Raw genomic sequence first — 15,618 nt, forward strand, 5'->3', positions numbered from 1 at the left:
TTCTGCACACGTGCTCAGGAGAGAGGGGATAAAGCCTGCTGAGAAGTTGTCCCCGCGGGCAGAGTGTGGTCTTTTGTCTTCGCTCTGACCCTATTTGCAAATATACCTTTTGTGTTGCTAATAGTGTGTCTGAGACTGAGAGTTCTTCGCCTCCCGAGAAACAAACCGCAGCCATTTCTGCAACAATCTCTTCCATTTGCTGAGGTTGATGTTAACCGTGTTTCCATGAGTTTGTGTGGTTTTTTTTTTCTTTTTGGTTTTTTTTGTTTTAAGCCAGTGGCTGCATGTTATCACTGCTGGAGCAAAACTGTTTTGGAAGATACCTACTCATCCAGGTTACTTCCCGGCACTGTCCTGAAGATGCCACTCTTGCTCCACTGACAGTCGAATCAACAGGCGCTGCCAGGCCCCAGTCGTGCTGCTGTCGGGTATGAACTCCCTAGCCTATTTAGGGCAAGGAAGGGGGATGTTGGCTGCTTTGGATCTAATTCTAAATTTTCTTTCTGCAAAAAATAAACAAAATTGCAAAAATCTAGTTGGGTGAGTAAAAGATATCACCTCTACCACACGTCCTGGTTCCTTTTGGATCTAATTCTGTGTACGAGAAATGCACAGGACCTTGTTCGCTCACAACAGCATGATGGACTGTGCTGCGTGTGGGGGGAAACGGTGGCTCAAAGCATAGCCGTCAAACCCAGAGGTTTCCCAGAAATGGGTGCCTAGAGTGCCATTGAATCTCTACATGTTTCATATTGGTGAGGAATGATCTGTCCTCTGTAGGAGGTCTATATTGAGCAGATTCTTTTTGGTATTGGGTGGTGGAACCGGAGCATGCTCCATCCACTCCATGCATTGACCTGGTATAGCAGTGCTTCCAGGACCGGTGCAAAAAAATAGAAAAAAGCCATTGAATCTCTACTGTGTGTTTCTTCTCTTGCTTCCTGTGGTTGCTTGGAGGATGCCTGCCTTGGCTAAAGAACGTTTTAGGATGTTCGGCAAGACGCGTCTTCTCCGCGGCATCCTCAATGAGTGAATTCTACCTGAGTTTGCAAGCTGAATGGTGGGCGTTGAACAAAGATGGCCTTCACTGGTCTGCAAAGTACAAACAACCCAACGTGAAGCCAGTGGCTCTGGTTCAAGTACTAGGCTTTGTGTCCCTCTGAGCCATGGGCCCTGTTGGTTGGGCAGCTCTTCTGAACAGAGTGGAGCTGCAAGTTTAGGCTCTGTTGCGTGGCAGAGTCCTGTTCATCACCCCCAGACTCAGAACTAAACTTGGACGCTCTGCTTGGAGCCCATTTATTCAACAATGCCGTTTCGGTGCTTTGTTAACCATTCAAAGGACGCTGTACTGCTTGCAGACTTATAAATCCACCCCCTTGTGAAACCAGCATTAACAAATTAGTGAGCTGTAGGTGCAGCTGCTGCAGCTGGCAACAGAGGATTGAATCCAGTACTTAAAGCACCTGTGAGGGTGTCACAGATGGCCCTGCAATGCTACCATGGTTAGATGTGCAAATGCCACCTGTGATTCACAAGATGAACCCAGAGATTTCAAATAGGAATCCAGAATATCTCAGACCCTCTGAACTGTTGTGGGGTTGCTGAGTTGTTTGCCACAAAAAAAATTGCCTTTTTTCCCCCTGTAGTAGTGTCAAGGGGGGCGGGGGAGGTTGAGCCTCAAAAGGTGTGAGAATTTTTTACACTGGTAAGAGCGTTGCCAGCAGATCAAGGGAAGTGATTATTTCTCTGTCTTCTGCACTGGGGAGGCCACATCTGGAGTCCCGTGTCCAGTTGCGGGCCCCCCACTACAGAAAGGATGGGGACAAATGGGAGAGTCCAGCAGAGGGCAATGGAAATGGCTGAGGGGCTGGAGGACAGGACTGGTGAGGAGAGGCTGAGGGACCCGGGCTGACTGAATCTGCAGAAGAGACGACTGAGGGGGGACTTGATAGCAGCCTTCAACTACCTGAAGGATGGTTGCAAAGAGGACGGAGCTGGGCTGGTCTCAGCAGATGACAGAACAAGGAGCAATGGGCTCAAGCTGCAGCAAGGGAGGTTTAGGCTGGATATTAGGAAAAACTCTCACCAGGAGGATGGTGAAACACTGGAGTAGGTTACCCAGAGAGGTGGTGGCACTTCCATCCTTGGAAGTTTTTAAGGCCCTGCTCAACCAAGCCTTGGCTGGGATGATGGAGTTGGGGCTGGTGCTACTTTGAGTAGGAGGTCAGACTAGATGTGACCTCCTGAGGTCCCTTCAATCCTCATTTTCTATGAGTCTAACCATTAACCAGTAGGAAAAAGGAAGAGGCTGCCATAATGGCTTAGGACAGCCACTGGAGGGAGACATGGTCATGCACCAAATGCAAGGCTCCCTGAAGCTTGCACTGCCCCCACAAAAGAGAGGGTATGCTGCAATGGATGCTCCATGCACAGCTTCTTGCTTTTCCTTTACAGAAGATGCTGCCTAATGTTATCTTTAAGAAGCCATTTGAGTTGTGGAAAGAAAAGTGATTGCTGTGGGTGTGCCACACAGGCACCAGGCTCACAGAGGGGAAAATACTCCAGGAGAACAGGGCAGACCTGTTGCTTTGTGCCAACCTCCACCTGTTGCTGTCAGGTTTGGGCAAAAATCATGTGGTTGGAGTCGAAAGCATCTGTGCACGCTGGTGTATATCTGTGCCCTTCATTTCCAGCTGAACATCCCGCCCTTGAATGCCCTTTTCTGAAGAAATCCAACTCAGCTGGGTTAAAAATCCCTCTGACTGGCCACAGAGATGGACTCAAGTCTGCCTGCTCCAGGGCACCCGAGTCTGCAAAGACTTTCCAGGACTGGTACCTGCTCGCACCTCGGGATTCGTGCGTAGCATGTCCCACTTGAAACAGGCAGCCAGACTTCCTATATGCCAGTCTGCAGGGAAGAAACCTGGGGAACAAATGCAAATGTGTCTTGGTTAAATGGATGCATCTGTTGACTGGGTAATACCCTCTCAGCCAGAAACACAGCGCAACAATATGCGTGCCAATGGCTTTCCTAGAAATACCTGTTTTCAGGATATTTCAAATCTTCGTCCAAAAGAAGCAGATTGTGGGGCTGGGGTGTAGGACTACGATGGATGCAAGACACTCGGTCCCTTAAGACTTCCTGCTGCTCTGATGGGACTGCGTAACTCAGGGGGAGCTTCCTGGGTGACTTGGCAGCGAGGCTTGCGGCACCCCAGACTCGACTGCAGTGCGAATCTAGGTGAATATTTTGGAGCCGTCTCGCACTGGGAGGCTGTGCTCCCTCCACGGCTGCTGCTGAATGCTGAGGCAGAGAGTGGGTTTCTCGTCAGCGCTGATTGCAGGAGCTGGCTGTACCTTTGTAATTTAAAGAGAAGCCTGTTTTCTTTTACAACTGCAGTAAACATCTCTATTCATTTCCCACACCACAGGCGCACGCAACGTAATGTCCTCCTCCTCCGACTGCAGTTTGTGCATGAAGAGCCATCGGAGCACCGCTTGCTTGTGCGCGACGTTCGAGGGCCAACTTCATATTCGGAAGCATGTTCTCGTTATCACAGCCTTGTTTTATTCATGGAGGAGTACACCCACCTTTCCCCCTCCCCACACCAGACATCAGCTGGCTGCATCTTTTTTTCTTTTTTCTCCTCCAACAAGCTGGCAAAAGTGGTGCAGGGAATTGGTCCACTGGGCAGCTCTTGCCTTGTAGACCAGTGGTGACTCGAGGCTCAAAGTTTTCTGAAGTCGTGTGTGGTTGGTTGCTATGAAAACTGGCATGATAATCTCCAAACCCTTGTTTTATTAGTAAGTCTTCGTGACATTTTGCAGTATTTCCAAGGCTGCACAAGTCCAATGGCCACCTCGCATACCTTGTGCACCATCACGGGTACAACATCGCTCTTGCACTACCACAGTCCCCTACCACTATTGCACGACACGACAAGGAGCAATGGGCTCCAGTTGCAGCAAGGGAAGTTGAGGTTGGATATTAGGAAGACCTTTCTCACTAGGGGGGTGGTAAAGCACTGGAGCAGGTTACCCAGAGAGGTGGTGGCATCTCCATCCTCGGAGATTTTCATGGCCCAGGTAGACAAAGCCCTGGCTGGGATGATGTCGTTGGGGCTGGTCCTGTTTTGAGCAGGCGGTTGGACTAGATGTGACCTCCTGAGGTCTCTTTCCACCCTCACTTTTCTGTGATTTGCTCCAATGCTGCAGCCTAGTTGAAAAATCAGCTCTGGGTTTTTCTGGACGTATCATGTCAAAAGGGGGCTCCATGCAGCCACTTGAACCACTGTTTCCCCTCTCATCTATCAATCTGTCTTTCAGATGGGTGGGTCAGTAATGCGGGCACCTGGGACTTGGATGCCTGTCTCTCATGCCCCTTAGTGTCAATGCACCAAATTTCTTGGAAGCATCATTATAAAGGGTTGCACACTGTCAGAAGCACATCTGTGCTGAATTTGGGAAGAGCAGGAGTTCTCAACCTTCCTGATTCAAGGGTGAAGGTTTTCTCCAGCTATTTAAGTTGGTCTAATAAAAGATACCGGATTCACCCAAAGAACCTTGTCTGCCTTCTTGAGTCAAGACTCCCCTAGGTAGATTCAAAGTCCCCCCCATCCCCTTGGAAAATGTCACCTCTTTGTTTAAAAGAGTGAAAACTCAGAGAAATAATAGTGCATTTTTTTCTGTTGCAAAGAATGCAGGAAGCCCAGCACTATAGACATCTGTTGGAAATCTCTGGGTCTACCCTACAAATGATGTTTGGAAACCTTACATGGCGCAATTGAGCAGACGCCCTTGAAAGGATCTCGAGGCACCCCGGAGTGCTGTGGCACCCTGGTTGAGAATCGCTGGGGCAGAGGTTGAGTCAGTCGCATGTGTTTAGCAAGAGGATTTGTCTGTCTCTCCAAGCTCCTACGGTGTTTTTTTTTTTTTAACATGCTGCTGTTTTTATGCTGTGTAGTGTCTTCCTTTTGAAATCATGCCATTGATTTCCAGTAGGTCTGCTTGGATACCCTACTCAATAGGAGGGAGGGGAGCAGCGTCTGCCCCACCTTCGGGCCTGCAGTAGGCTAGACAGTCAGGGGCGGGGAGGTCTGTAATTGCAGGGTGCAGAATAGCAGCTGGGGGTGCGGCAGGGGAGCTGGGTGAAGTGATCTCACTAGCGCCTTGCAAATGCCACCCTGCTCTCGGGGTTGCCTCAGCCGTCTGCCTGTGTCTAGCACCCATTTGGGGTAAGGAAGAACAGGGCAGGTGTTGCTTTCACCATCTGACACCACTCTCTTTGCCCTTTCTGGTTTCATTGCTGAGCTAGATCCGGCCAACATGTGGCAGCAACTGCCCCAGACCCCTTGTTAGCTGGGCTATGAGCCCACCCAAGGGGCAGGTGGGCTAGAAGAAGCAGGGGATGACTCCCTCGTAAACACTTCTAATAGTATCTAATAATAATAACTAACATCAGTCTGGGGCATCTTCACGGCCACTCTATTAAAGCTCTTTGCTTGTCGCTTATTCGCTTCAACCTGTTCGGAAATTCAGTGCACGCAGAGAGGCTGTGGCCCAGGATCCCCTCGGCAGAGCAGTGAGTTTTGCAGGGAGGTGGCTCTAGCCAGCCTGTTTGCAAAGAGGGAGGGAAAAAAAGCATTGAGCCAATAAAAGAAAGTGACTTTATCTCTTGCGTTTTACAGTCGGGGGAGATACAACCGGTCTTACGTTACAAGCTACACGCACGTGGCATATACAACATAAATTATAGATCACGGGGTCGGGGGAGGCAGTGGAATAGGAGTTTTGCTCCGGCGAGGAGGGTCATCGCGGCTTTAGGGGCGAAACCTGGTATCCCACCACCCGTCTTCACAGCTGGCGTGTAACCTGCCGACGGAGGAGCGGAGCCCGCGATCCCCGAGGCCGGCAGAGTCCAGTCGCCCCTTCTAGGATGGCGGGGCACGGTCGTGGGGCAACACGGGCTCGTGGGACCCACCGGGGCAGGGGCCGACCGCCACACGCACGCACACACGATACCGAACATGCACAGTGGGTCTCGCACGCCGGCGAGCACGGGGGGTACAAAAGGCCGACGCGTCGTTGGGAGAGCAGGAGTAGCCAAAATCCCGCGGTGGGTCCGTGCTGTACGTACAGCCTCTGTCTCCAGCACAGCCGGGCTGGGGCGCGATCGACTAGTTGGGGGGTGGGTCAGAGTCTTTGTCCCTTTTGGGAAGGGTCCCGGGAAGCTCAGACCAGGGGCCAACTGTCCTTACGTCTAGCTAATGCCAGGGGGCTCGGTCCTGATCTTCCTGACACTGGTTCAACTGGAGTCCGCTGAAGAGGGTCGGCCTCGGGGAAGCCAAGAGCGAGAGGGAAGGAGCAAGGCGGGGGTGTTGTGTCACCTTTTGGGTAGAAAAATGACAACTCTGGTTAAAAATGGGGGAGGTAGGGCCTGATTTTCCTCTCCCTTCTCCCCATTGAGCAGAAGCTGCTTTGGATCAAGCCCTTAGCGGGGGGCCAAGCCAGCCTTCCCCTGCGGGTGTCGGTGCAATTAATCCTGCAGAGCAGAGGAGCGGACAGCAGAGCCAGGCCCTTGGGGGGACAGTTGCTTTCTCCTCTTTGGGGCGTCTGGCCAGCAAGGAGCTCCCATCCAACAGGCCCGGCAAAGCACTGGCCGAAGCAGGCGCGCCGGGTCCCAAGGGCGATGCGCCAGGATATCCATCGCCCGCCTGCTGCTCCCAAACACCCGGCTGTCCCGGGGGCTGTGGCCCAGATCTAATGCTGATTCCTCCTCTCTTGCAGAGCGGCTGCTTTGCTTGGGCTCTCGTTTGCCGTGACATTTTCTGTCTCGCGTGCGCACGCTCCCCATGGTCAATCCCCTGGGCCAGAGGTAATTTGGGTGCTGCCTTGTTCCGAAACCTGTTTTAATATTCCAGTTATTTAACCTGCTGGGAGCTAGGTGGGCTGTGGGTTACCTGGGAGCTGGAGCTGGCTCAGCTCTGCCTTTTGGTGCCTGCAGGGAAGAGAGACCCTGCTTGGCTTTGCTCTCCTAGAGCAGGGTGAATCCCACGTGGGTTGTCCCACGGGTCCCCTGGTTTTCATTTCCTCTCTATAAAACCTCAGCCTTTGCAGGGAAAGCCCCTTCCGACGGGAGCTGTGCATGCAGGTGCGATTTCTCTCCCAAGTTATGTGGATGCACGCCTGAAGCTGCAACTGCGCTGTCTGGGGTCCAGCTCTTGCTGCTGCACGCGCGTGTGTTTTAAATGCAGCGGAGAATAGTTGTAAAACAAGAGGGATGGGACCTGCCGGCAACTGCAGCCAGCAACCAGCAAGAGTTTTGTTTCTACGCCCCTTTTAACCCAGGGCAGAGGGGAAAGGTGCTGATGTAACAGGAGCGAGGCGGCCCCGCATCCGGCTTTCCCATGGGCTCGGGGAAGGGGGAGCCTTGCAGCGACTGGCGGACAGAGCAGGGTGCCTTAAAAAAGGGCAATGCCCGGCTGCTCTGGGATCAGATCCCAAGTTCAGGGGTGTCAGCTAAAGGCATCGGCTCTGCCGATGAGCCAGCGGGTGCATTTCAGAGCTTGATTTGAGCTCATGGGCCAAATGGCAGTGGGGAGTGATCTGGGGAGATGGGAGCCCCCTCCTCTCAGGGTAGGGATGGGTGCAGAGTACGGCCCAGCAATGAAGCCTGCAGCAGGAGGGTGGGCGAAGAGCAACCCCCTGCCCTGGCTCTAGATCTCCCCGGCCTCGGCTTCTCCCTCTTCCCCTCCCCGAGCGCCCAGCGGATGGCCCTCAGCTCCGCTCCTGGCCGGCCGCCCCTCCGTACTGCCCGAGACGGTGCACTGCCTGCAACACGCTAGTCCTCAGAGAGATCCCCCCGTGCACCACCACCACATGTCACTCAAGGTAGGAACCGACATTGCCTTTGTCCCTGGATAAGCTGTGTCTGTCCCAGGACAGAGATATCCCAGGATTGGCATGTGCAGCCATTGCCCTTCTAATGGGGGTTTAGCAAGCAGCTGAATGCTGTAGATCCAGCAATGCAGTCCTGGGATAACTGCACGGACCCAGGACGGATGGATGCTACCTCCTCGCCAGGAATTGGGTAGTTTACACAGGATAACGTGTGGATGTCTGTGTGATTGCAAGTGGGTTATCCCTGCATAAATGCAAGGTCTGGGTGCAGCCTGAGCTCAGATGCCTGGGGCTGTTTCAAGCTGCCCTGGCAGCGTGAGGCTCCGTGCCCCAGCCTTGCTCTCCCCACTGGAAGCACAGAGATAAATCACATCCCCCTCCCTCGCCAGGACTGGGGTCACAAAGGCTTGTAGGCACCAGGCTAGAGATGGGCCGTGGCATCTCTTTGTCCTGAACCTGCAGGGCACGGGCTGACCTGTGCTCGCGGAGGCCGGCGTGTCCGGCGAGGCGGAGGACCGGCCCTTGCTGGGCCCGCGCTGGATGGGGGCAGCTGGCGGTCCCCTCTGCTCTGGAGCCTTCCTGCAGCCTTGGGTACCTTGCAAGGTTGCTATGGATACCAGCTGCAATGCTTTCGCCCAAACACGCCGGAGGGATGCCGAGGACAGGGGGGCACCAAGGAGCCAGCCTGGCTGCTCGCTCAGCGCCCCGACGCTCTACCGGGTCCGGCCTCGACGGGAGCCAGGGCAGCGAGGAATGCAGCCTGCCCCCTTTTCAAACGTCTTTAATGCTAGCCGTGCCTCTTGCACCCCCGGACCTCGGCCTGCTTTGCACAGACGGGGAGCCAGGAGCACGGGGCAGAGGCAGGCATAGGACCCAGGAGCCTAGGGAAGGCCTTGCTTGGAGGTTGTGCTGGGGAAGGGGCGGGGGTGATGCTCAGGATAGGCACTGGCAGCGGAGCAAGCCTGCCAGGACCTCCTGGCATGCCCGTGGGTGGCGAGTGTTGGGGCAAAGGCGGTATGGAGATCGGCTCGCCGACCCCCAGTGCAGCGTCCTTGCTTGCTTTGCTACTGAGCTCCACGCAGGGGCTGGCGTGGCACATCCGTGCCGCTGCCGGAGAGCTGGCAGGGAGCTTGGGCATCTGGTCCAGGCTGGCACCTCTCCGAGACTGGCAGACCTAGCTTTTTTCCCTCCTGCCTCCTCCCAGTCCTGCTGGGTTACACCGTTTAAGTGCAGAGCTGGGGGTCGGGCGCCTGGGTCCTTGCTAGGGAGTTGCTGCGTGCATTGGGTAAGTCGCTTAGCCGCTCTCCGGCTCCGACTCCCCCATCTGTCACGGACGGGTGAGACCTGCCTCTGCATCCAAGGTGGATCGATGACGTGCTGCTTGCCCAGGGCGTTAAGATCCCCATCAAGGAGGAGCCAGGGCAGGCACTTGTCTGCAAGGTTATCTTTCCACCTATGCAGTCATGTAGAGACAGTAATCGGTGGCTGATCAGGACAGAGGCCCTGGGGGCTGTGAGCACTAAGAGCCTCTTGCTTGTCGTGTCTAGAGATCTGTCCATGGTGGTTTCTGCCCTGTGGCCCCCAGGGGTGACGGTGGTGGCACCTGGCAGGATCGTGCATGAAGCCACCCTGCTCCTAGCACAGCGGGGACGTGGGGGACAAATGGAGCCACAGGCTGACTCCAGCACCCCCGCGATCCCGCCCCAATGACCCTGTGCGGGGAAGCCTCGCGGCAGAGTCCAGCACTCGTCACCAGCCCCCGAAGCTGCCCCGACATCCTAGCGCCAACCCATCAGCACCATCCTGTCCAGCACACAAAACCTCGGGACCTGTTTGGCGGAGTGAGGATGGCAGGATCGTGCCCCCGCCGGCTCCTGTAGTGACGGGTGACTTCACCGCGGCTCTCGGAGGTTTACGATGCTCTGCTTTTGCAGCTCTGGCAGGGCCAGGGGGTAATTAAAATCCTCATTGAACCTAGAGAGGTCCAATGAGGGGAAACCAAACACCTGCAGTCTCCTCCAGTCCCGACCTGCACTTCTCGACACAATTAACCTGCCGCACGCCTCCTTTGCACAGGTGGGGCAAACAGGGGCCTTTAAAAGCACTGAAAACAGACCCCTTCCCTCCAGACCCAAACAGCCGGGAGCTTGGGCATGATTTTAGCAAGCAGCACAGCACCATCCTCTCCCTAAGACCCCGGGGAGCCATTTGCTCTTGCTCCAAGCCATTCAAGCTCCATCAAGGGAGAGCACACCTTGGCCATGCTTTTTCTATCCTGGCTGTAAGCAAGTCCAGGGATGAGAGCTTCCCCACAGCAGACACGTGGCACCGGGTTGGTGTTTCCACCTGCCGCTGTGCGCCGGCCCCTCTCCACCCCCATAGCCCCCTGTCCCAGCCCTCTGTGCATCTGTGCAGGTCTCAGACCCGCGCAGAGGAGAGAACAAGCTGTGACCTGGAGCTAGCATCTAAGTGGGGGGAGGGAGGCGGGGGTCTGCAGCATGCAGCCCATCCCTTCTGCAGAGGGCTGCTCTTCATTCAAGCCTCCTCTCCTCTCCCCCAGAACTGCAGGACACCAGCACAAGGGCTTACTCAGACGCTGGGAAAAATCGAGCAAACTTTGCAAAGCTTGGGCTCTAAATGACCCAGTGCTGGGCAGAGCCTCACCCCCCCCCAGCAACTTCTGAGGAAGCAGAAAATTTATCTTTGCAAAGGGCTTCTCTCTCAGCAGAGTGAAGAGGCCTGTTTGACTCCTGGCCCGGCTTCGCCCATGAGCTCGTGCATGGGGAGCTGCGGCCCGGGCTGTGCATAGTCCTCCCTTGCCCGGAGCCTTATCTCTGCCTGGCTGCTGGGAGCTTGTGGCAGCTCTGCTGCAATAAGCTTCTCTCGAGCTGCTCCAAGTGCTCACCAGAGAGTCTGCTGCCATTAAACTGATTCAAACCCCCAGTTGTAAGGGAAGACGGCGCCGCTTTCACGTCCCAGCATGACTATACCATTAGCAAGCCCTGGGGACAGCTGTCAACAGGTGTCTGGGAGCGATGTGCAGGCAGCTCCTCGCCCTTCCTCGGAGGCAAGGGGCTGAAGCACAGGGACTTTTGTCTCCCTCCTGCCCCTGGCATGGCTTTTTCCCATACAAATCATGCTTTACCACCCACCTGGCATCAAACCGCTCGAACCTGCCGCGCTGCAGCTCTGGCATCTAAACCTTGGCTTAATAAAAGGCTCCAGGCCCAGCACTCGTGACCACAATACCTCATTTTCATGTGGGACCTGCCTGAGGTCTCTAATGCCCGCGGCATCCCTAACACATCCTTCTTTGCTCTCACAAAGCCTCAGTTAATATTTAATTCCTCTTGCGGCAGCAGCATAGAGACGCAGAGCTCGCCGTTGGCCCAGCATGAGGACAGGAGCCCTGTCCCGCAAGCCAGATGCAAGCAGAGGGCTTGGGGGGTAGTCTTTGCTATTAAACTGTTGTGAAAGTCAGTGCCCACGATCTGCTTTCTGCCCTGGATGGCTGGGAAAGTCAGTGAAGTCCATGGTGTAACTGAGGGTCCAAATCAGGTGTTCACTGCACCTGGGAAGGGCTCGCAGGGGGAGGAAAGCTAAGCCACAACCTGGTTAGAAACATCATTTTGCCAGCAGACATCTGCAAAATGCAGCTCTGAGGCCATCTACCCCCTGCCTCAGCGGGTTTAGAAACACAGGAGCTCAGGGGGCTGCTTCTCTGTCGCCGTAGCTAGTGATGCCAGGGCAAATTGTGCCTACCCTGAGTTTGCACCAAAATCAAGGGCTGCGCAATAAAGCATCAGGAAATATCTGTTGTAGACGGGACCTGCACACGCGTGCTTGGCAGCGTGGCACGGGAAGGCAGGGGGTGCTGCCTGGGGAGGGGGTGGTCTACAGGGGAGCCCTATATTTGCGCCCCGGGGCCAGGTGTGGCGTGACTCTGGGCAAAGCCATAGGCATCGCTTCCAAAGCGGTTGCTCCAATTTGGGGTGCCTCTGGTGAGACGATAGGGGTGGACCCCAAGATTAAAAGGCTTTGTCCTGGGAGAAATCCAACTGGTGTTTTCAGCCCTGGATACCAGTGGAACAAGGGCTATCCGAAGACCTCTGACTACGTCACGTGCAAGGCAAGCGGGGGCAGGAGTGGCTGCACGCCTGGTTTTCTCCATCCTAAAAACCCCGGTGCTGCTACAGCTCCAGAGCCCGCGCCCCAACGCTTCTCTCATTACAAGAGCGTGGACTGCAGGGCTTCCCCTTCTCCCAAAATCACCCGGTCGCAAGGGACCTTGCTGGCTACGCAGCTGGAGACTAACTGGGACTTTAAAAGGGAAAAGAAGTCTCTGTTCGGTTTCCCTTGCTCCCCCACCAGATCGCCCGATTAGAGTTTCCCAATCATTGCAGCTGCTCCCGTGGGGGCAGGCTGGGGGCACGGAGCAGATTAGCATCAGTACATTTTTCTTTGCAGCCGAATCCAAACATCAGCACTTGTCCTAGCCCCGGGCATGCAGCCCTCACTGCTCCAGCTGACGTATTTATCCTTATCACCATCCCATCTTGGCATTAAGAGGCTGGACCCCACCTCCGCCATCCCCGCCTGCCTTTCCAAAGCCAGTTCTGCTCTGTCCTGCTTTTCCAGGCGAGCTTTGCTCCAAGCCGCAGGACCAGGAGGACCCAAACCTGCCAGGCCCAAAGGCTGTGGCTCGAGGCCAGACCGATGCTGGCGAGCTGGCTCACCCCGGTCCAGCCCCAGCGCTGTGCAGATGCTGACATGGATGCAGCCTGGACCAGGCTCTGCAGGCCACCGGCAGCGCTAGGCATCCAGCTCGCTGGGACTGCAGAAGGCGTCCCGCTACGACAGGCACTGAGGCCCCCATGCACCCGGGGCTGCCTTCCTTTCGGGGATTTACAGAGACTCCTTCCTTGCCTCTCAGAGTTTGTCTCCTCCTCCCCTCTGTAGCGCCGGCGGTCCTGGGCATGTTGACATGGGAACAAGCTCAGCCCCTGCCCTGACATCTCTCTGAGGCAATCGTCAAGCATCCCTCTTGCCTCATCCGGCCCTTCGAAACCACCTTCTCTGCATCAGCAGCGGCCGTGCCCAGATAAAACAGCCACCCGTGCAGAACTAGTCTCCCGCTGCTTGCAACGTGTGGGCACAGCAGACCCCCCCAAGCCAGGCATCTCCAAACCCCTGCAAGGACGCAAAGACCCGAGCTGCTAGGCCCACCCTCCACGAGCTTGGTAGGGGAAAGCAAACGTGCATTGCTCAGAAGAGGAAAAGGAGACAGACAATGGCTTTGGGACCTGTGGCCACGAAAATTGCTAGGGAGGGCTCTCAAGTCATCTGCCACAACCCCACGTGCAGCGGGGCTGGACCCGATGATCTGTAAGGTCCCTTCCAGCTCCTGACATCTATAAAGTGAACCTAACCCCCGCATTAGCTCAGGACCGACCCTCTCCCAGCCTGTTTTCTAAAGCAGCAGTGTTTTCCCTGGCTCCCAGGCCACATCCAGCCCACGTCATCCCCACAGGTCTGGAAACGAGCTGGCGGGGGAGCCATGGCAGCATGCACGGCCAGTCCCTTAAAGCCAGGTCCCCAGACCTGCGGGCCAGGTGATGGGGGCCTGCAGGCTAGATCAGCATTAAGGGGGCAGGGAAGGAGGGCACGTTTTACATTGAAGAGAGCATTTTTTGGCCAGCTGAGTCTAAAGGGAGAAAGGGGAAAAGCAGCGGCTCTGAGATCTGAGGTGGGAGAACCAGCCCCGAGTGATCCCCACCCACAGCCAGTGACGGGAAAGACCGGGCACACGCCGACACGGAGGTGCCTGGCTGCCCGACCGGGGACAGGGATGTTTTTCTTCGGATGCGATCCGAGTTTTGTTGCTTCCCTAGTGGCAGGAATGCCGCTAAGTAACGCACCGGCAGCCTCCGAAAGCAGCGGGGGCCTGCTTAACGATCCAATAATGCACAGATTTGACTGGGGGGGGCCTGCATATTTTCCATGCCCTACCAGAGGGTTTGGCTGTGAAGATGTGCAGTGGTGCTCTCAGCCAGCTTCGGTGTCCCCCGCCACATGCCCTGCTTTGCAAAGATGCAGGCAGAAATGCCTGTGCGTAACAGGCACGCCGGGGCTGGATGGAGCGTGCCAATGCGTGCAAGCACATAGCATGCGCACCCCGGGCTGCGGCCTCGGCCCCGCTGTTTCCTCACGCGTGGACGCGGCCTGCGCGCCAGGACCCCTGCCAGCGTCCCTGCGGGTAACCCCAAAGGGACCAATGGCCTGGGGCTGCTGCTTTAAATGCACACGCATGCATGTGAGCACCCGAGCTACGTCCTTCTCGGGCTCGACAGCCACCCCGCCCGCGGCCGAGCAGTTCGTCTGGGTACGGGACCCTGCCCCCTGCCCCGTGAGTTGTGACACCACCGCCCCCGGACCGAGCAGAGGTCAAGCGCGCTGGACCTGACTCGCCGCCTGCTACTGCCCTGAGGAGGAGGAGAGGAACACTGACGGAGGACAATCCCAGAGTGCCCTTAGATGCTGGTCTGCAGATCCCCATTGAGGAGGGTCCTTTGGGTTTCCGTGGTCTCGTTTAGCCTAGATTTATCCTGCTTGCTGTCGCTCCTGTCCGCATCGTCCATGCCACTGACCTTCACCAGGCAGAGGACGTTCTGAAAGCTCTTCTTGAAGTTGTCGGACAGGAAGGCGTAGAGGATGGGGTTGGCGCAGCTGTTGGCGTAGCTGAGGACCACGACGAAGTCGAACATGCCCTTGAGGGCGGGCGTGGGCACGATCAGGACGGAGACGGAGGAGACGTTGAAGATGTAGAAGGGGAGCCAGCAGAAGATGAAGACGGCGACCACGATGGAGACCATCCGGGTGACTTTCTTCTCGGACTTTTTCCTTTTGGAGGAGCCCACTCGGATGCCGGAGGACTTGACCTTGATGATGATGAATAAGTAGCAGAGGCAGATGATGGTGAGGGGCACTAGGAAGCCCAGGATGAAGGCGTAGATGATGAAGCCCGTGTACCACGCGCCGGACTCGTCCGGCCAGATGATGGTGCAGCTGCTGCGCCCGTGATTGCTCTGCACCCCGGCGTAGATCATGATGGGCATGATGACCAGCAGCGAGAGCCCCCACACGGCCACGTTGATCATCTTGGCCGTCCTCGGCCGCCTCCACTTGGCAGACTTGATGGGGTGGACCACGGCCAGGTACCGGTCGATGCTCATGACGGTGAGGCAGAAGATGCTGGTGAACTGGTTGATCCCGTCCACCGTCATGACCACCCGGCAGATGGCTTTGCCGAAGGGCCAGTGGACCAGCGCCACTTGCATGGCCAGGAAGGGCAGCCCCAGCATGAAGAGCTCGTCGGCGATGGCCAGGTTGAGGATGTAGATGTTGGTGATGGTCTTCATCTTGGCGTAGCGGAGGATGACGTAGATGACCAGGGTGTTGCCGCAGAGCCCCACGATGCACACGGCGAAGTAGATGAGGGTGAGCACGGCGTTGCTGGTCAGGTCGAAGTGGTCGCGCGTGCCGTTGCGGGAGGCGTTGGCGGGCGCCGCGGTGGGCGGGGGGCGCGAGGCCGAGGAGTACCAGAACTGGGTGGTGTTGGGCAGGTCCGGCCCCCCGTCCATGGCTCCGGCCGCCCGCGCCGGGCTCACATCCCCGCCCGCGCCGGGGCCGCCAGCCCTGCAAGGCGGAGAACATGGGCAC

General features: G+C 56.4%; 1 protein-coding gene across 2 annotated transcripts; it reads right to left on the reverse strand.

Moving 5' to 3' along the window:
• Nucleotides 1–5,643: 5,643 nt before the first annotated feature.
• On the reverse strand, nt 5,644–15,582 carry SSTR2 (somatostatin receptor 2). 2 transcript variants are annotated; one of them, XM_019542326.1, is made up of 2 exons: nt 14,547–15,582; nt 5,644–6,386 (listed from the first exon to the last, which is right to left on the reverse strand). In XM_019542326.1, exons 1-2 carry the CDS (start codon nt 15,537–15,539, stop codon nt 6,264–6,266), a joined length of 1,116 nt encoding a protein of 371 aa, XP_019397871.1. In that variant the 5' UTR covers nt 15,540–15,582; the 3' UTR covers nt 5,644–6,263. The 2 variants fall into 2 exon arrangements, with proteins under 2 accessions (XP_019397871.1, XP_019397872.1); XM_019542327.1 differs by lacking the exon at nt 5,644–6,386 and having other exon boundaries at nt 7,085–15,582.
• Between the last annotated feature and the right edge of the window lie 36 nt (nt 15,583–15,618).

Source organism: Crocodylus porosus, unplaced genomic scaffold, assembly GCF_001723895.1.
Source record: "Crocodylus porosus isolate Cpor-Errol unplaced genomic scaffold, CroPor_comp1, whole genome shotgun sequence".
Classification (NCBI taxonomy): Eukaryota; Metazoa; Chordata; order Crocodylia; family Crocodylidae; genus Crocodylus; species Crocodylus porosus.